Here is a 21,338-nt window from a genome sequence, read left to right as displayed (position 1 = left end):
GTTGTGTAATTCTTTTATCTGCCTGTTGTCTGATGGAAGGGCATTCCATGGGGAGGGTGCCACTGCCAAGAAGGCCCTCTGCCTGGTTCCCTGTAACTTTTTGCTAAAATAGCCCAATTTGTTTTGCGATTTTGCAAAAAAACAAAAAACCAACCCAAGACCTTTGGCCAAAACTAAAAAAAAAAGCAACAGGGAGAAAAAAGCTCAACAACTGTGGATTTTCTCTTCCACTTTTTGAAATATGGCAACCCTGCAACAGTCCGAAAGTGATGACACTTTGGTGAAAGGGGATTGTAAGCTTCCCCTATGAGGAAAGGTTCATGGGATAGCCAGAAGGGGGATGGAAGGAGGCAGCTGCCCACCCCCTTGTAAATCAAGTTTATTAAAAAAAAAAAAACCTTTCTTTATCCTCAGTGGAGAGGTTACACTAAGTTATATGTTTGAATGCTGAATGTGTAAGTGTATATGCCTAGAGGCAATGGATAAAACAAACATCATTCCTTGTGCTGTTTAATGGTTATTGTGTTTGTCTAAAAATGTGTTTATGAATATATATATATAAATACTTAACTCAAAGCAGAGATTGTAGAAAGATTTTGATGGATTTTTCTGAACCCTCGGGTCAAAATAAAGTAATTTAAAACAACTGTTGTGGATACATTTCATTCCGAATCTGCTAGACAGAAGATGTTGACAGGTGGTGCCCTGGCTACCCCCATAACATAAATCCTGAAAGGTCACAGCATTTAGGACTTTTTAGTATAGAATAAAAGCAAGCAAGGCGTGATGTAATAGACGTTTATAAAATTAGGCGTGCCATGCATGGAAAAAGTGGATCAAGAAACGTTTTCTCTCCCTTCTAACATCCAGTAAAGCTGAATGTTGGAAGATTCAGGTCAAAGGAAAATGCTTCTTCATGCAGCTAATTTATGTTAAACTTGCTCCCACAAAGCAAAGTGGGGGCCACCAACTTGGATGGCTTTTCAAAGAGGATTAGACAAATTAAGGTAGGATAAGACTTTCAGTGACTATTAGCCGCAACTGCTATGTCTACCTCCACTTTCAGAGACACTATGCTTCTGTACACCAGTTTATGGGAATCACAGGTGGACAGAGTGCTCCTGCTGCACATTTTTTGCAGACCTTTTACCTGCTTGGCCACTGTGAGAACTGTTGCAGGGTGTGTGTGTGTGTGTGTGTATGTGTACAGTATGAGTTTTCCTTTTTCTCCACTTCAAATCAAAATGTTTTACAAACTTTAAAGCACCCGAGGACTTCCCTTCTTCTCCTTCCATGGTTCATATGACACATCATACTTTCCTACTACGTTAGTGATGTATGGAAGCGAGAGCTGGACCATAAAGAAGGCTGACCGCAGAAGAATTGATGCTTTTGAATTATGGTGCTGGAGGAGACTCTTGAGAGTCCCATGGACTGCAAGAAGATCAAACCTATCCATTCTGAAGGAAATTAGCCCTGAGTGCTCACTGGAAGGACAGATCGTGAAGCTGAGGCTCCAATACTTTGGCCACCTCATGAGAAGAGAAGACTCCCTGATGTTGGGAAAGATGGAGGGCACAAGGAGAAGGGGACGACAGAGGACGAGATGGTTGGACAGTGTTCTCGAAGCTACTAGCATGAGTTTGACCAAACTGCGGGAGGCAGTGGAAGACAGGAGTGCCTGGCGTGCTCTGGTCCATGGGGTCATGAAGAGTCAGACACAACTAAACAACAATAACAAAACCCCATCAGTGAAGGTGCTAAATGCATTTCCAAGGGTCTGTCCTGATCTAACAAATGTGCATTTGAAATCTTTTTGCTTTCTAACCCTGCTTCAAAATAGATATTATTATGATTATTATTATTTTTTTTAAGTACATGCTGTATGGCTTCCTCTTTGCAATGCAGAGCTGCCTGCCACTCCTCTCATATATCAGAGGTTATGACACAGCCAAATCTGAATAGCACTACCTCTTGATAACAACCACCGTGGGGGGGGGGGGAGGCGGAGTCTTACGGCACCTTAGAGACTAAAGAGATTTATTATAAGTTTTGTTGACTCAAACCCACTTCAGCTGCATGAAGACTTAGCTGGCAGGTATAAAATGGAGAAAGTGGTAAGGTGAGAGCTGAAAGGCAATGAGATACAACAATGGCAGTCCGTGATATTTGGAGCTTCACCAGTTGCCCTGGGAGTGGCTAACGATTCCTCAATCACGCCCTCCATTCCCGATCCGAATCCGGCTCGGATTCATTCAAAAAAAGCACTAAGCAGCCGCGCTGAATGCTGGGGCGTGTAGTCCCGCGAGCCGGTTTTCTTAACAGCTCTCGCGAGGTCTTGGCACCGGCGCGGACGTTCCCTCCCCTCCTCCTCCTCCTTTTAGGAGCGAGCGCGAGCTCGGAGCGCGTCCTTATTTTCAAATGGACCAATGAGCGTTCCGACTTGGCTCGAACGCACCAATGAGAGAGCGAAGGCGCAGGGAAGTTCAAATTGCGCACCGCGGTGGGCGGAGTATTAATAGTCGTGGAGAGAGAGGCCGTGTCGGGTGCTGCTTGCTGCTGCTGCTGCTGCGACGCGACGAAGCCGGGGCTCCTTTTTCGGGTAGGGGAAACCCCCGACAGTGCTCTGGAGGGACCCAAATTGGGGGAAATGCGTCCGGGCCCACCTTTTATAGGGCATTTGGAGAAGAGGGAGACGCCTCTGGAAGGTTTTTAGGGGGAGGGGACCGAAGTGGACTCTTTGCTTTTTCTCCTCCCCACCTTCTTTTCCCGCTCACTTGCTCGCTTATCCGTACTGGGTTTTGCTCTTTCCTCCTCCCTCCGCGGTCCTTTTTCCTTTTGTGCCGCGACTCTGGAATCTCGAGGGCGACGTGGCGGGTGGGTGGGAGGGATGGATGCTTTGTGGGTGGTCCCCCATAAGCTGCTCTGGCTCGGCTCAAGAGAAGGTTTTCTTTTTCCTTTTCTCCTCCTGTTGATGAGGCTGCTTTTTAATGTTGTATTTTAATCTTGTTTTTAAGTTGTATTCATTCAACTTGGTTTTTTTGTTGTTTGTTAGCCGCCCTGAGCCCGGCCTTGGCTGGGGAGGGCGGGGTATAAATAAAAAATGTTTTCTTTATTATTATTATTATTATTATTATTAGAGACGCTCGGCGAGTCAAAGTGACTCGAGCCAGAGCCGTTTAGGCAGCTGAGTCCGTCATTTCCTGGTGGAGAAATGGATATCTTCTCTTTCTCTCTCGCACGTGTTCGCTTAAAGGGGAGCTGGGGCAGGAGAGGTTTAAGAAAGGGGGTAAGGAGTGTTAGAAACTGAGGTGGGATCTACACACAGGGAAAAATAATCTGAAAACGCTTTTTTTAAAGCGCTTTTTAAAAAAGCGCATTGAATTTTCCATAATGCTAGCCATCGCCATCTAGCGTCGCGTTGTATGTTGCACTTGAATCAGGCTTAAAACGGTTCACTTGCACTTGCAATAATATGAAAGCTAGGAGCTAAAAGCACCTTAAACCGAGGTTATGGGCGCAACAACGTAATGTCCAGGCACACTTTTTGATAACAAGAATACAAATCTGAAAATGAATGAACTGCAACTAAAATATTGTGTTCGTTTTCCATATGGTCTAATCCTTCCCCTGCCCATGCCCCCTAATATTCTTAAGAGGGTCTCTTCTCCAGTCTTTGGAGAGTAGCTGGAAGTGGGGAGGCAGAAAAAAGTTCCTCCTTTCCTTCCACTAGGCAGTTTTAATTTGAAATCTTAAGTGCAGTACTGCGCCCAACTCGCTAAAATGTGCCTAGAACAATGGGAGCTTTGAACAGTGTGCGTAAGAACAGAAGGAGGGGCACCGGTCCAGGACTTTCCTATTAATAAGTAACAACCAGTAGGATTGCATCTCAGGGAAATGTGAAAGTGATCCTGAAAATATGAGGTCCTTGAGCACTTAAGGAAGCTTGGCTTTCAAATCCTGAATTGGAGTGTTGAGGTCAAAGCTGTCCATTCTATTGTTAAAGCCCCAAGGGTTAACTCTTACGTGCCACTTTTTCATTCCTTCCTTTTTCCTCCAAGGAAGGAGAATTTGAAAGTGAGTACCCATTCTTGTTTACTCGGAAGTAAGCACCACTGAGTTGAGTGGAACTTGCTCCCAGTAAATAGTTCCTAAGACTGCAGCTGTAATAACTGACACAGCGTCACAGGAATGCCGTAGATTTTGTAGTTATTTCAAATGTTGAGGGTGCCTGAATGAAAGAGGGGGTGGGGCAAACTTGTACGGGAAAGTTAACTGAAGCTTAACAAAACAGAATATACCTTATTCTAGGGTTGCCGTATTTTGAAGAGCAAATAAAAGGGGACACATTTTTAACTATGGGTCACTGACGGTTCTCATTTTAAATACCCATGAAAAAAGAGGATGTGTCCTGGAAAAAGAGGACATATGTCAATCCAACTTTATTCTCCTTCTGGTGTTAAGTGTTTTGCAGGCTCCCAAGGCTGTAATCTGAAGGACACTGTCTTGGAGTTGAGAGCCACTGAGCTCAGTAGGACTAGCTCCTGATCATATTTGATTCTATCCTCTTTAAGTAGATTAGTCTTATTTGAGTTGGGTGAAGAGTAGTTCATGTTCTTGAACAGGTGGTGGCGATACCTTTAACAACTCCACAGGATTTACAATATTGAAATAACAGATAAATGACATAAAACATAAACTTCCTTGGGTGCCTTGCCGGAAAGGCAATATATCAATGCCATAAACAAATAAACTCAAAAATCTCTTTGCAGATTTGAAATCTTGCCTATATCAAGATGTCTGCGAATGAGAATGCTGCCCGTCTCAACAGGTTCAAGAATAAGGGAAAGGATTCTAATGTGAGTAAAACCTGACTGTTGTTAGTTTTTTGTTTTGTTTGTGTGCCCAAAAATGCAGTTCAGTTTTTTATAAGGTTGCTTTTTCACCAGGAAATGAGGAGGCGGCGGGTGGAAGTCAACGTGGAGCTGAGGAAAGCCAAAAAAGATGATCAGATGCTTAAAAGAAGAAATGTTAGCACTTTTCCTGATGATGCCACATCCCCTCTACAGGAGAACAACCGGAACAATCAAGTAAGCAATGAGTCTAGAGGCTCCTCTGGCTCCCTTTCTGGCTATACGGGTGTCTTTTTTTAAAAAAAAAAAAAATCTTAAGAACATAGGTAGCACCAGTGGAGACTGCCTGCTAATAGAATGGAATCTCTCAGCTGATTATTTATTTCATTGTCCACCTTAAATCTGTTCTAGAGGGTTGGGAAGAACCTCTGGGCCAGAATTAGATATTTGGGTAGTTGCAGGACGAGTGGGGATTGCTGATTATCTTCCTCCCGCCCTAAGCAATTTCATTTCAGCAGCAACCTGCCATCACTGGAAATTACCCGTCGGGAGCTTCTTTCTACTGAGTCCACCTACCTCTGTATTTTCTGACTTGACCAGCAGCAACTCTTCAGATTTTCAGGCAATATTCATTCCCTGATTCCAAGGATCAAAACTCCAGATTCTACACTCCTTTGCTATTTATGCAGCATAAAGAAAATAATTGGTTCTAGTATTTGAATAAAGAGTAGCCACACGTGTGGCTTAAATCTTCCTTTTCTTTTAGGGACAAAATTAATTTGAGCATTGTCTATATTGGAAAACCATCTGGAGTGTTGGAAGGAATTCTGACTTTCTTTTTTTGTCAGGAAAGAATAGAAATCAGAAATCCAGAAGGCATACATACAACAGCTTTCACATGTAATTTGTATGTTGCCAATGATTTTGCTCTGGGGTATTGGTAATTGGCAAAGAGACTTAATGCGTAGGTGTTTATAACTTGAGTTTTCTTTTGCAGGCCACTGTCCACTGGTCTGTTGAAGAAATAGTTAAAGGCATCAACAGCAATAATGTGGAATGCCAGCTGCAGGCAACACAGGCTGCCAGGTAAACATACTGAAACTGAAACTAATATTTGCAGTGAATTGCTGGCATTTTACAGTTCTCAGCACTGAAGAGAGTGGGCAAGCTTTCTCTAACATAATGTTCTTGTCTTACCTAAACATCTTACCATCTAGCCGCCCAGAGTGGCTGGGAAAACCCAGCCAGATGGGTGGGGTATAAATAAATAAAAAATATTATTACTTATTTGCCATGTCTTCCCCATTACATTAAATAGTTGAGTGCCTTGTTGGAGAATGGACCTAACCAAAGCTAAATGGCACAAGTCTGAATGTGAATGCACGTCAGAGGCTGACCTCAGCTCCTTGTCTTGTAGTTCACAATAAAAGTGATAAAGATAATTTAACTGCTAAAATGTTATGATGCAGATCCCCATCTGGGGTGCTTCGGGCAAGCATCTGTCACTGTGATGCCTATTAAGTCTTCTTCAGTCCAGGCTAATACGTTCACATAGCTATGAACCAGGCTGGTGGTACAGTGTGATTATGAGAAGGCATTAATTGTGAGTCATTGGGATCACTTCTGGAACTGTGCATTCAGTCACACCGCCTATTCCTGGAAAATATCAGTTCTCATGTAAGAATTCCCCCCCAAAAAAACCTGGTGCCAAAACAATCTGCAGATTTTGTAATTGAAGTTGGGGAGTTTTAAGCCCATGTGCAGAAGTTGACAGAAAATGGCAATTTATTTCATGAAACCCTGCTAGACTAATGGGCACCATTTCTAGGTGGGATGCTAGTTGTGCATAGCATGCAACAAGGGCTGACTATCAGCTTATAATGGATTTGAGGACTGTCTGTAAAATGTTGATGAGTGAAACCAACTTGCATTCTTCTTTCTCGTAGGAAGCTCCTATCCCGAGAAAAGCAGCCCCCTATAGACCAGATAATCAGAGCTGGCTTGATCTCAAAGCTTGTGACCTTCTTGGGAAGAGTAGATTGCAGCCCGATTCAGTTTGAATCTGCTTGGGCCTTGACCAACATTGCCTCCGGCACATCAGAGCAGACAAAAGCTGTCGTAGATGGTGGAGCAATACCTGCCTTTATTTCCTTGCTGGCTTCCCCCCATATGCACATCAGTGAGCAAGCTGTGTGGGCTTTAGGAAATATTGCAGGTAGGCCAATACTACTGAGCTCGCGCGCCCGCTCTCTCTCTCTATATATATATATTCTGTGGATTACTTTGTCTATGTGTACTCTAAACGTGTATGCAAAATGTGGAAATGGATGATACACTTGAAATCATGCACTTGAAACTGGATATGGTACCATCAGGACACAACGTCATCAAAGCTAGAAATTACGTCATTCATTATTCAGATCTAGAAATCCCCCACATTGCTTTCTCGGGCATGCACTCTTAAACAATATTTAAATGTTAAACAATATTTAGTATTGTTTTATTGGTTTCTATTTGTTGCTAGTATAGGATATTTTGCTTTTTAACGTTTGATGCTTTGTTGCGTTTTTATATACAGTGGAACCTTGGTTCTCGATCAGTTCCGGGAGTCCGTTTGACTCCCGAAACAGTTTGAAAACCAAGGTGTGGCTTCCAATTTGCTGCAGGAGCTTCCTGCACTCAAATTTATTATTATTGTTATTAGTTGGCAATTTCCTATTTACATTGATTAAAGCGTGTCACTTTATGGTTGAAGCTGATATTTTGACCATAAAGAAATTCTACTCCAACGGCCTTAACTTTGAGATCTGAAAGCTGTTCAGTCAGTAACCAAGGAAACTTTTGCATAGTTGAATAATTCTGTAAAAGTTTCTCAAGAAATCCCGTGTTTATTGACAGGAATTGAGGTGTAGTGGGGAAGGATGAGTGTGGAAAGCACTTGAAGGGACAGGTGGAGAAAACACAGTCCTTTTGGTCATCCATGCTGCTCCATAAACTCAGGCTACAGTTGTTTAGTACGTCTTTGATCTGGGCACTCTTCAGCATGGGGGTGCTTAATGCAGGGATTCTGCAGACTGAATTTCAGCAACCTGAAGATAATCTCTGTGCTGATGTATAGGGCCTTATCCAATTGTGCCGTTTTTGATGTTGAGAAACTCCTATATGGTGGCATCTGATGGCCAGCATCTGTTGCATTGTGGGTTTAATGCTTTAACTGCGCCCAAGTTGTCCTATGCCAACGCTTCCCTGTGGGTTTCTTCTGTCAACGTTTTATTTACAAAGTACAGACTCAAAAGAAAAAAATTCATGGCTGTGTACAATTTAAATATCGTGGTGGTGTGTATCTTAACATTTGATCTCAATCTCTACCTTCAGGTGATGGTTCTGCCTACAGAGACCTGGTCATTAAATATGGCGCCCTCGAACCGCTTTTGGCTCTGCTTGCTGTACCTGATCTCTCCTCTATCGCTGTAAGTGTTTGAGCGTTGCGGCGGCAATTTGGCTGCCAGGCACTTCTGTGTTAAAGCAACAGCAGCGCTAACAAATCAACTTCGTGATTGCTTTCAGCTTGGCTACCTGCGCAACGTAACCTGGACTCTGTCAAACCTCTGCCGTAACAAGAACCCTGCGCCGCCCATAGAAGCTATTGAACAGATCCTTCCCACTTTGGTTCGCTTGCTGCACCACCATGACCATGAAGTCTTGGCAGATACGTGCTGGGCTATTTCTTACTTGACGGATGGCTCGAATGACAGGATTGAAGTGGTGGTGAAAACAGGGCTCGTGCCGCAGCTGGTGAAGCTCCTGGGATGTGGAGAAATTCCCATAATGGTAAGCTGGATACAACAAGAACATATGAATGAAGGTTTGGCAGGGTTAAGAAACCCTGCTTTATTGGGCTGATCTGACTAGATCGTTGCTTTTAATCACAAGCAGCTATCTTCAGCACAAACAGCACATTGTTCCTTAGGAATGCGTCCTTTTTAATGTTAAGCTTTGCTCCAATACGCTGTGACCTGGAATCTTTTCAGTTAGTACAGCTGCAGCCCAAAGCCTACTTAAAAGGTAAAGGGACCCCTGACCATTAGGTCCAGTCGTGGCCGACTCTGGGGTTGCGGCGCTCATCTCGCTTTATTGGCCGAGGGAGCCGGTGTACAGCTTCCGGGTCATGTGGCCAGCATGACTAAACCGCTTCTGGCGAACCAGAGCAGCGCATGGAAACGCCGTTTACCTTCCCGCCAGAGCGGTACCTATTTATCTACTTGCACTTTGACGTCCTTTCAAACTGCTAGGTTGGCAGGAACAGGGACCGAGCAATGGGAGCTCACCCCGTCACGGGGATTCGAACCGCCGACCTTGTGATTGGCAAGCCCTAGGCTCTGTGGTTTAACCCACAGCACCACCTGCGTCCCTAAAGCCCACTTACCTAGAAGTAAAAAAAAGGTTACTTCCCTGGGTGTAAGCCCCATTGAATGCAGCAGGATTTACGTCCAACTAGACTTGGTTAGGTTGCACTTCTAATGAACCTCAAACTACAGGGACTGTTAAGTACAGCTACACTAACTGCCAGGGCAGGGAGTTGCAATAACACATAATTTACTTTCCTCTGACTAGCACCAGGTAGGACTAATTTTTTTTCTTTTCTTTTTTTTCCCCCCATAGCTTTAGTTTATTAATAGTTTTTTTTTTAATTATAACATAATAAACGAAACATACATAAAACATCACATTTCATAACATATTTTCTTATCCTTTTTTGACTTCCTCACATCTCCCTCTCCTACGTTCCAAGATATAAAAATTAATTCAGCAATTTATCACCTTGTCCCCACCTTATCTAATTTTCCAATGTTATATCTTAAATTTTAGATATATTCATTTGACTTTTTAAAACTTTTTAGTTTAGCCTAATCATTATCTAAAAGTTGATTTTTTCCTAAATTTAGCTTATCTTCATAGTTCAGTTTATCTAATTCAATGGTGCCAAGTTGTTTGTGATCAAGCATCCTCCTTAACATTCATACAGTTTACAATATTTTTGCAAATAGTCCTTAAATTTCTTCCAATCTTCTTCCACCGTCTCCTCTCCCAGGTCTCGAATTCTGCCAGTCATCTCAGCCAGTTCCATATAGTCTATCAGTTGCATTCTTCCAGTGTGGGTAGATCTTGGGTTTTCCAATGCTTCGCAACGAGTATCCTTGCTGCTATTGTTGCATACATAAAAAATGTTCAGTCATTCCTTAGCACCCTCTGGTCAACGATGCCCAAAAGGAAGGCCTCTGGTTTCTTAGGGAAGGTATACTTAAATACCTTTTTCAGCTCATTGTATATCATTTCCCAGAAGGCCTTAACCCTAGGGCAAGTCCACCAGAGGTGAAAGAACGTTCCTTCACTTTCCCTGCATTTCCAACACTTATTATCAGACAAGTGGTATATTTTTGCAAGTTTGACTGGGGTCATGTACCATCTATATATCATTTTCATTACATTTTCTTTCAAAGCATTACATGCAGTGAAATTCAGCCCAATGGTCCATAACTTTTCCCAGTCCTCAAACATAATGTTATACCCAATGTCCTGTGCCCACTTTATCATAGCCGATTTAACCATTTCATCTTGTGTGTTACATTTTAACAGCAAGTTATACATTCTTGAGAGTACCTTAGTCTTAGGCTCTAACAGTTCCGTTTCTAACTTCGATTTTTCCACCTGGAATCCTAACTTTTTATCAAGTTTAAAAACTTCTTTAATCTGAGCATAATGTAACCAATCTCGCACTTTGTCTTTCATTTTCTCCTGACTCTGCAATTTCCAATTATCTCCATCTTTTTCTAATATTTCCCAATACTTCGGCCATTTGGCCTCCATATTGAGTCTTTTCCGGGCCTTAGCTTCCAATGGTGAAAGCCACCTTGGAGTTTTGTTTTCCAATAAGTCTTTGTATTTTGTCCAGACATTAAACACTGCTTTTCTGACAATATGGTTCTTGAAATTCTTATTGATCTTAACCTTGTCATACCATAAATATGCATGCCAGCCAAACGCATTGTCAAAACCTTCCAGATCTAGTACATCAGTGTCTTCGAGAAGCAGCCAATCTTTCAACCAGCAAAAAGCTGCTGATTCATAGTACAGCCTTAAGTCTGGCAGGGCAAAGCCCCCTCTTTCTTTCGCATCAGTTAATATCTTAAACTTAATTCTGGGCTTTTTGCCCTGCCAGACAAATTTAGAAATATCTCTCTGCCACTTCCGGAAACACTCTCTTTTGTCCACAATCTGTAATGTTTGAAATAAGAAAAGCATTTTCGGCAATACATTCATCTTTACAGCAGCAATTCGGCCTAACAAGGAAAGTTTCAATCTTGTCCAACTTTCTAAGTCTCTCTTAATTTCTGCCCAGCATTTCTCACAATTATCTTTAAATAGACTCAGATTTTTTGCTGTTATATTTACCCCTAGGTATTTTACTTTTTTAACCACGTTCAACTCTGTCTCTTTCTGAAACCATTCTGACTCTGTAACTGTCAAGTTTTTCCCCAATACCTTAGTTTTCTGCTTATTTAACTTAAAACCCGCTACCCGACCAAACTCTTGAATTAATTGTAATACTTTTTTCGTGCTAGATTCTGGCTCCTGAAGGGTCAAAACTAGATCATCTGCAAACGCTTTAAGTTTATATTGTTTTGCTCCGACCTGAATACCTTCCACCAGCCGGTCCCCTCTGATCATGTTCAAGAGCACCTCCAGAACAGAGATAAATAACAGTGGGGAAATCGGGCAGCCTTGTCGTGTTCCTTTTTCAATTTTGAACTCTTCAGTAATCACATTGTTAACTATCAGTTTAGCCTTTGGTTCTGAATAAATTGCGTCAATCCCGTTCCCAAAACTCCGTCCCACCCCCATCCCTTCCAAATTTCCCTTCATAAATTTCCAAGAAATATTATCAAAGGCTTTCTCCGCATCTATAAAAATAAAACTGCTTTTGTGTTGATATTTGTTTGCAAAAGTTCCAAAATGTCAATTATGTTCCTTGTGTTAGCAAACAAGTGTCTTCCTGGGAGAAAGCCTGCCTGGTCTTTGTGAATTACCTGATTCAAGACTTTTTTAAATCTACTTGCTAATATGTCTGCAAATATTTTGTAATCCACGTTTAGGAGGGAGATGGGGCGGTAGTTCTTAAGTTGAGTCTTTTCAGTTTCCGATTTGGGTATCAATGTGATAAAAGCTTCTTTCCACGATTCCAGCGCCTTTTTCCCCTCCAAAATTTCGTTGCTAACCTCCAGCATTGGTTGTATCAAATAATCTTTCAATGTCTTATAATACTTGGAGGTTAGTCCATCTGGCCCTGGAGATTTGCCCAATTGCATATTCTGAATAGCTTGTTCAATCTCTTGTCGTGTTATTTTAGAGTTCAAGATTACTCTATTTTCTTGTGACAATTTTGGTAATCCATTCTTTTTCAAAAATTGTTTTATCTCGTCCTCATCTTGCGGCCCTTGAGTATATAATTTTTTGAAGTATCTCTGGAAACACTTTCTAATGTCCACAGGGTTCTGAATGTTTCTTCCTTCAATCTCTAAATTTGTAACTGTATTTAGTTTCTGTCTCTTTTTCAACTGCCATGCTAGCAGTTTCCCACATTTATTCGCCGAATCAAATGATCTTTGTTTCATTAATTTGAGTTTCCACTCTATTTCCTGGTTTATCAATTTAGAATACTGTGCTTGATGGAGTTTAATTTCTCTAAGAATCGGCTGTGACTTCGGATTAGATCTTAGCTTCTTCTCAAGTTCTTTGATTTTCTCCAAAATCTTATCTTTTTTCTCATTTTGTGTCCTTTTCTTTACAGCATTCTGTTGTATCAGGAACCCCCTCATCACGGCCTTACTTGCATCCCAGATGATTCCTTTTTCCACCGTAGTGTTCAAATTTATCTCAAAATAGTCCTTCAAAACTTTTTGGGCCTTCTTGGTAATCTCCTGATCTCTAAACAAATTGTCATTCATCTTCCATCTAAAGGAGCCGGCTGGTAGTAGTGTTATGTTCATCTTTACAGCATTATGGTCGGAGCAGGTCTTTGGGCAGATTTCCACCTTTCCAGTCTTAGGTGCCAGACCTCTAGATAGCCATATTTGGTCGATTCTCGTCCATGTCAGTTGGGCTTCAGGAAAGAATGTTCCTTCTCTTCCCAGGGGGTTCTTTGTCCTCCAAATGTCAATCAAGTCCATGTTGTCAGTTAGTTCAAAAAAGGTCTTTGGTAGTCTTCCATCTTTTGTAAGATTTTGATTTTGTGACTTATCCATGTTGGTTGATACCACGCTGTTCATATCTCCCATCATAATGATGTTGTCATAGTCCAGATAGTCCAGGACATTCTCATGCAACTTCTTATAAAATTCCGATTTCCCTTCATTTGGTGCATAAATTCCTAGTATCAAAAACTTCTCTCCTTGATAATATATCTCTATTGCCAAAATTCTTCCTTGCTCATCTTTAAATAAAAATTTAGGTGATAGGCTCTCCTTTGCATAGATCACCACTCCTCTTTTCTTCACTCGGTCCGAAGATATAAATTCTTGGCCTAATCTTTTATTTATTAGCACTTTTCTATGGAGCCTTGTCACATGTGTTTCTTGCAGACAGATAATGTCCAATTGTTCTTTTTTCAATATATGAAATAATTTCCTCCTTTTTTCCGGAGAGTTGCACCCATTAATATTCCAGCTCAACAGTTGCAGAGACATCCTGAGCAAATCTGTTATTTCTCAAGGGGTGGTATCTTTTTCTCTGGATCCTCAGGTTCCAAGAGAGTAGGTACAGCAGATGCTCCAGGCCCCAAGGGTGTTTCGATTCCTTTCTGAAGGTCCTCTCCGTAAGCAATCAAAAATTTATCTCTATCTTCAAGTGTTTTAATCTTGACTTTCTTCCCTCTGAAGGTGAAGGATAATCCCTGAGGAAATTCCCACCTGAAAATGATTGAATTACTCTTTAACAATCTCACCAATTCAAGATAGGCGGATCTAAGGTCCAGCAGTTGTTTCGGGATATCTTTGTAAATTTGTGCTCTTTTATCCAAAATGTCCAGTGACTTTTCGTAGTGTAATCCCAAAATCTTATCCCTTTCCTCCCTCGATCTCAAAGTTATCAAGCAATCTCTGGGCTTATCTTTCTTTGCAAATCTTCCAAGTCTGAAAGCCGATACAATTTTAAAATTCTTTTCTTCCTGTATAGACCAGAACTTGGAAAATTCTTTGGTCAGGAACTCAGCTAGGTTTTCTTCTTCAGCTTCTGGTATTGACCTTAATCTTAAATTATTTTCCCGGTTCCGCAGTTCTATCATAGACAAATACATCTGATGTTCTCCAACTTGTTTACATAATGGTTTTACCTCTTGTTCTAATTTTTCAACTTTTTGGCTGGTAGCCTCAGCCAATTTACGATTCTCTTCAGAGGCCTCAGTTAACTGCCCAATTGCTTGTACGTTCTGTGCCACCTGTCCAGTTATTCTGTTTAGACAAGCTGTATTTTGATCAATTTTAGCTGTTTGTTCATCCGCTTTCTTGTCCGGAGATTCTACTCTTTTATCCAAGGATTCCAATTTTTCATAAATTTTCTCTAGGATTGAAGCAGTTGCTCCTGAGGCCATATCTTCCAACTGTAACTGCTCAGTTTCTTCTTCTTCCCCTGCCAACGGCAGAGTAGATACAATTTCTTCCTCCCCTGCTACCGGCAGAGTAGGTACAGATGATCTACGTGTCTGTAATGCTGAGGTTAAAGTTGTTTGTCTAGTTCTTACTCCCTTTTTTCTTGTGCCACTCATTCCAACTTTATCTAACAGTCAAGGTCAAGCTGAGTTGTTCCCATGAGAATTCCACAGCCCAAGAGTAAACAATCGTATAGGAGGAAAGGAAAAAGAAAGTAGAATAATGTCACTGCTGTAAGTCCAGAATCCTCTAGAGGGAGCTTGCAATGTCTTGAGAGAAGATGTCAAATCAAATAAAATCAATAAAGTCAAATTTAATGTCCATAGACCTTCAGTAGCTAATGCTTAGCAGAGTTAGAATTGACAGCAAAACATTGTTTCTGACAAGTGTCAACTGGTATTTCAAAGTAGCAAGTCTTAAAATGCTCTAAATGTTGCAAGTCCAAATCCACAATAGCCAAGTCTGCAAACTGACAGTTTTACTGTTCAGGCAGCTCAAGTACCTGGGCTTCTCAGTCAAAATCTATAGTTCCCATAGCAGAAGATTGTCACAGTCCCAGTAAAGGTTAAATCCAGTAATTACGTTAAATCTTTACTTTGTCTCAAAGCAGCTTCAGTGGGTGCTCAAATCAGATGGTTTAAAAAACCTCTACAGTGGCTCCACTCCTCCAGCTCTTTTTGCTTTGAAATTTAAATAGCAGCGGAAGATGGACTTCCTTTTAACACCTCTCCGCTTTCAGCCAAATTTCCATTAATTTAGATTCCAATTTTAAAAAGTCCTTCCTTACTCACGGGTTGTTGCTTTTCAGTTCCGAACGTTTCAAGGAAAAAAGGTCAGCGCTCACCGGCAGCAGCTGTGTGGCTTCACTCTGCAGAGTAGCGATCGACTCACAGCGCCGCAACCCCCTCCACGATCCGAGGCTCCTTACGGGGTCTCTTCAACGTTTTGAGGGTCGCTCCTGGCGCCCGCCGAGTCCCAGGACCACAGGCTCTTGCTGCCTGTGGGTTTCAGACGCAGGTCTCCGCTTCGCCGTAGCGGAAGACCCGATCTCCGCAGAGCTCCCTTTCACTAAAGGAAAAGGACCGCCATTGCCGTTCGCGCCGCCTCCGGAAGTCCTCAGGACTAATTTTTTTTTTTTCTGTGCTTATAAGCATCAGCGATAGACCATGCTTTGTTTAACGCTTATAAAGTGCCTAGCATTTTCTGTGTGCTGTTAAAATCTTGAACAATCCCTGCTCCCTCCCAGGCTCACAATCTTAATAAACACAGCAGAAAAACTCAAGGAATGGGGAGAGAGCAAGAGTTGAAGAACATGTGTTTCTTCTGTGACTGATGAATGGAGCCAGGTTGTCTTCTCTCTTCCAGGGATGCAGGGATTGCAGCCTCCCGACAGCCTTAAGTCTCACGACTGGTGGCAGAGGCCAAAATGCACCTCCCTTTTGGCTCTGCTGAACGTGGTGACTGACACTCTTTAGTTCTCCTGAGTGGCGTTCATTCATTCATGGTGCAAGCACATCGAGGAAGGCTCTGCGACAAATTGCGACATGCAATTTGGGGCCCAGTTCGAAGAGTTCCTGGTCCTCCCTTTGTATGGTGACATTTTCACAGAACGCTGCCTCGAAATGCATCCAAAGAATGTGCCTCATCAGGAGGAGTGCATAAATGTAGCAGGAGCAAGGCGCTTTAAAAAAAAATTGTTGTCTTGTTAAGTGCTTTGCATGATACCACGTCAGAAATGTGCGGCTTGTTGTTTGTGTTTTAGGCACTGCAATAAAGAGCTGTACAGTAATGCCTATTATTAATTAATTAATTAATTAATTAATTAATTGGACCCTTAATATAATAGCCAAGGGTCTGCTAAAAGCTAGATCTATATACTGCACACAGTAAGAAACTCTTTCAAAAGATCCATTTAGGTTGTCTCCATCGTGTGTTGATCTGATGCTGGTGCCAATTGGATGCTTGTCATGTAATGGGTCCCTAGCCAGCTGGAGACTGACCGCTATCAGTGAACACTGGATTAGGCAGTGTCACCCTTTGATTCCTCTCTTTAATAGTATGATATAGCTAGCTTAATATGTGTGGTTTATGAATATGCTTCTCAAATGGCTTTAAACCATTCCCCCCCCAGACGCCTTCATTAAGAGCCATAGGAAACATTGTCACGGGGACTGATGAACAGACACAGATTGTAATAGATTCGGGAGCACTCGCTGTCTTCCCCAGCCTGCTTACTCACCACAAAAACAACATCCAGAAAGAAGCAGCCTGGACCATGTCTAACATCACTGCCGGCCGGCAGGACCAGATCCAGAAGGTTGTGGACCACGGGCTTGTCCAATATCTCGTTGGCATCTTGACAAAGGTAAAAAAAGGAACCTAAATCTAATTCCCCCCCCCATGTGCCATTTCTGCCGCAGATGAACACTGCTTTTTAAAACTTCATGTTTATAGAGTGGAAGGTACCGTATTTTTCGCTCTATAGGATGCACCTTGTTTTAGAGGGGGAGAACAAGGGGGAAAAAATTCTCCCCCTCTGCTCAGCGCCCCTTCAGCAAAGCGGCAGGAGAAACGGAGCCCCTTCCATTTCTCCTCCCACTTGGCCGAAGGGGCGCTGTGCAGCTCTCCCTCTCTGCTGAAGCCAGGAGAGTCTTGCTCTCCAGGCTTCAGCGATAGCAACGCGAAGCCTCCAGAGCGCGGAGGGAGTGCTCCCTCTGCGCTTCGGAGGCTTTGCATTGCTATCGCTGAAGCCTCGGAGCCTGCATTCGCTCCATAGGACGCACACACATTTCCCCTTAATTTTTGGAGGGGAAAAAGTTTGTCCGATAGAGCGAAAAATACGGTATATATTCTGAGTCAGCGTGGGCTCACTGAAATTTAACACTAGAGGCGCTGTTACCTTCCAACAGTTTGACTTCACCCTGAAAGGCACACTCTTCCATGGCCAACCATCAGCTTCGGTCAAATGCAACCTCTACTACCGTTAACGTTAAAATAGAAAACTGAATGACTTTCATAAGCTTCTCCCCTGTTTTTGAGGACACAAAATCTCCTTAACTTTGGTGGGGGGAAGCCCATAGGCTCTGAAGCTTTTAAAAATAAGAAACAGTTCCCAGAATTGTCAGAGGTGGTGGCTGAAAATGCAAGCTGGTATGCCATAGGACGCTTCACCATGCCTGTTTGCCATTTGAGGAAGCGAGAAACCAGCAACTTAAGGGTAGGGTTTGCCAACCTTTTGAAGCCCATTGGTGCATTTTGAAGCATGCGCCAGGAGTGCCACACCCTCTGCTTATTTCTCTCCTCTACATCACATTTACCCAACCTAGAGACCAATATTTGCGTTTCCAAGCTGTTTGGGTCAGTTAGATCCCAGAGAATTGGGCTGAGGTTTGGAAAGCACACAGAGGTTAAAAGAAGTAACAGGAAAGCGCATCACTCTCTCAACTTCCTTTTAGCCCTATGTAATTTTTCAAGAAAGAAAAATGATAAGTTCTGTGGGGGCGGGGCTCTATCTTCATGGGCTCAAGGTGAAGATTACAAGAGTACCATTTTATTCATGGGCACCAGGTTGGTTGACCCCCAGCTTAGGGTAAAACAAAAAAAGGAAGGCCCTCTTGGGACACAGTAAAGTATACCAAAAAATACCATTGCTTTAATACTGCATTTTTTAAAGAAAACTTTCCTCAAGCGCATTCATTGGCCACATTCTGTTCAACTATAGTAACATTCATGAACTGGAACAAGCCAAAGCAACTCTTCACAACCATCAATGTGGTTTTTTAAAAAATTATTATTAGAAAGCACTTTGAAGGGCTGAACAGAAGCTGGAACAATTAGCTATAAACGGTTTCATTGACTTTAGTAAGCACCTCCCCAGATATTTTTTCTTGAGTTTTTCAACATAAAGTATCTTGTGACCAAACCTCCCTTTGACTTCTTCCTGACCATCATTGCTAGGTTTGTGTAATAATACTCTTGTGTGTATTAAAACAGGGAGACTTCAAATCTCAAAAAGAAGCGGTGTGGGCTGTGACCAACTTCACAAGTGGTGGAACAATTGGCCAGATCATATACCTTGTTCAGGCTGGTGTGGTGGAACCACTGTTGAACCTGCTGGTGGTTAAGGATAGCAAAACCATCCTAGTGATCCTGGATGCCATTAATAATATATTTGCGGTAAGTTGACCCAAAGAAGCCTGGCCGGGAATTGTGTGCATTTGATAACGTTGGCAACATTAAGATAAATTCAACAGTGTAAATAAGTTTTAATGGAATACTGAATGGTTTAGTTTATGTAAAATATGCAGTGATTTATGTTATGCAAAATGAACCATGGAAAGAGAATAAGGGAAGTCATTGATATTTTAAGGTTGTTTAAATGAATATTCTAAATTGTGTTATACACACACACACACAGTGCTTTTTTTCTTTAAAAAATGTTTAGGGATACTCTCATTTTGACACAATAAAAACCACCATTTTATAGGTCGAATTGTGAAAAATAAATACAGTAAATGGACAAAAATGTTTAGGGGTATGCGTACCCCTGTGTCTCCCCAGAAAAAAGCACTGTGTGTATGAGTGCAAAGGAACATTGGCCAACAGAAGCTGCAGTTCTCAAGTTATTTTACCTGTGTGAAATCTCAATAATTTGCTTTCTAAAAGGAACTGCCTCAACAATATCCTGCAGTATTGGGCAATTGCTTCTAACTGTTACATCATGGAAGCCCATGATGGTTAAAGTTGCACCAGCGCCTCTGCTTATGGTCGTATAGTCATACACAGTATTTTCCATAACTGCCCGTTATCTGTACTATAAGGCTTTGAATCGAGGATGGGTTTTGCAGATGGATCGATAACGGTGCTACCAAATGTTACGTATTCTTCTGACAGGCAGCTGAGAAGATAGGCGAGACCGAAAAGCTTTGCCTCATGGTTGAAGAGTATGGTGGCTTGGATAAGATTGAAGCTCTACAGTCCCATGAAAACGAGCAGGTGTACAAATCTGCGGCAAACCTGATTGAAAAGTATTTCTCGGCAGAGGTGAGCAAGCTCTGAGCTGGCCAAGTGGCAGTTGCAGTGTTGTGAAACAGTGGCAGTTGTACCATATAAGAGATTCCAGGGGTTAAAGCGTGTTCTGATAGCTGTCAGTACACGGATGGTGCTGTGGTCTAATCCATTGAGCCTCTTGGGCTTGCTGATTGGAAGGTCGGCGGTTCGAATCCCGGGTGAGCTCCCGTTGCCCTGTCCCTTCTCCTGCCAACCTAGCAGTTCGAAAGCACGCCAGTGCAAGTAGATAAATAGGTATCACTGTGGCGGGAAGATAAACTGCATTTCCATGTGCACTGTTTTCCATCATGATGTTCTGTTGTGCTGACCACATGACCTGGAAAGCTGTCTGTGGACAAACGCTGGCTCCCTCGGCCTGAAAAGCAAGATGAGCGCTGCAACCCCATAGTCACCTTTGACTAGACTGGGGTCCTTTACCTGTTTTTACTTTTACTACTGTAGGGTTTTAGCTGGTTGTTAAATTGTTGCACTGTAAATAAAAAGCAAAAAAAAGCTATTGAGTGGCAAAGAGGAGGAATGGTCGTGCCAGATGTACAAAGGCCATCTTGCACCTTTTTAAAAAAAGGTTTGTATGTGCCAGCTTGCGCTAAATCAGGTTGAAGCTAATGGACACACTGACCTTGCTTCTAACTGGCTCCAGCCATCTTATTGGTTGCTGTATCTGCACACTGATTATTATACTTAAAAGTTTCTTCTGCTTGTTTAGGAAGGAGAAGATGAGAGTGTCATCCCAGAATCCAGCACCGATGCATACAATTTCCAGATTCAGGACACTTCCAACGCGTTCAACTTCTAGCTGTTCTGTGTGACACAGCATTCAACCTCTCTAATCTGTCTTTGTCTGTCTCCATCTTCTTTTTACTGCCTTTCTTTTTTTTACGTGAAATGTGAAGTAGCACTTCGTTACAACTGAAATGTACTTGAACAGTTCATGGCAGGGTGTTTATGCTTTGTGAACTGGCCAACTGTCTTCCTCTACCTGTTTTTTTGTATAATTGTAAATTCTTCAGTTCTGTTTCTTTGAACTAACCTTCAGCAGCGAAGGATTTGCTGGGATTTAGGCTGCTCCATATGGTATTTGGAAGACTTTAAAAACAGCATGTGGGATCTGGACTTCCCGATAACCTCCCAAGCCTGCTAAACACACATGCACACAGAGCACAAGGGATGTAGTCATATCCTGGCAACATAGCCATCTCAATGGAGTTTGTGCTTCCTTGGCTTTCAGGTCAAAGCCTTCCAAATACTTTTTTTAAAGAGTTCTTGTTCAAACTTAATAAACTGGTATCTGCATATAAGCAAAGTTGTTAATCTCTTCTTTGAAGATGCAAAATAGTGCCTGTAGCTGTTGAACTATAAAATACAATGATTAAAAGACGCAGTAACAATTCAGTTGGGAAAATAAAGCATGCAACAAAAGAGACAATTTGAAAGCATGATGAAACGGTTTTTTAAAAATTGAAATGAAAAAATGGGTGTGTAAAGAGGTAGGGAGCAATGCGATGGTTGGATTACTCCTCCTCTTCCCACAAGGGGCAGGCTCTTTAGGAGAAGCAAAGTGATCGTTTTTGCTTTTGTCACAATCTGTCTCCAGTACTAAACTTGTTAAAAGAGTTTGGTTGCGTGCTGTTCTAGATAACACACTTAGAATAGCGATAGCTGGTGGAAAAGGATGCTCACCTTTGTCCCTGCCTTGCTGCTGGCTGGATCC

General features: G+C 42.2%; 1 protein-coding gene across 1 annotated transcript; it reads left to right on the top strand.

Moving 5' to 3' along the window:
* Positions 1-2,450: 2,450 nt before the first annotated feature.
* KPNA2 (karyopherin subunit alpha 2) lies at positions 2,451-20,930 on the top strand. The gene is made up of 11 exons (XM_079965504.1): positions 2,451-2,602; positions 4,773-4,859; positions 4,950-5,090; positions 5,851-5,939; positions 6,800-7,068; positions 8,229-8,323; positions 8,421-8,684; positions 16,689-16,922; positions 18,551-18,733; positions 19,451-19,600; positions 20,334-20,930. The coding sequence occupies exons 2-11, from the start codon at positions 4,797-4,799 to the stop codon at positions 20,421-20,423; spliced, it is 1,578 nt and encodes a 525-aa protein (XP_079821630.1). The 5' UTR covers positions 2,451-2,602; positions 4,773-4,796; the 3' UTR covers positions 20,424-20,930.
* The last annotated feature ends 408 nt before the right edge of the window (positions 20,931-21,338 follow it).

This window comes from Podarcis cretensis, assembly GCF_951804945.1.
Source record: "Podarcis cretensis genome assembly, chromosome: 2".
Lineage (NCBI taxonomy): Eukaryota > Metazoa > Chordata > Lepidosauria > Squamata > Lacertidae > Podarcis > Podarcis cretensis.
The sequence above is the reverse complement of the archived record's forward strand: the minus strand, read 5'-3'. Positions and strand labels throughout refer to the sequence as shown.

What these genes read in the sequence shown, in the direction of transcription:
- KPNA2 (XM_079965504.1), top strand. Translation starts at nt 4,797, where the DNA reads ATGTCTGCGAATGAGAATGCTGCCCGTCTCAACAGGTTCAAGAATAAG. An exon ending in CTGATCTCTCCTCTATCGCT is followed by an intron (nt 8,324 to 8,420) that starts GTAAGTGTTTGA and finishes GATTGCTTTCAG; the next exon opens with CTTGGCTACCTGCGCAACGT. An exon ending in CCATTAATAATATATTTGCG is followed by an intron (nt 18,734 to 19,450) that starts GTAAGTTGACCC and finishes TTCTTCTGACAG; the next exon opens with GCAGCTGAGAAGATAGGCGA.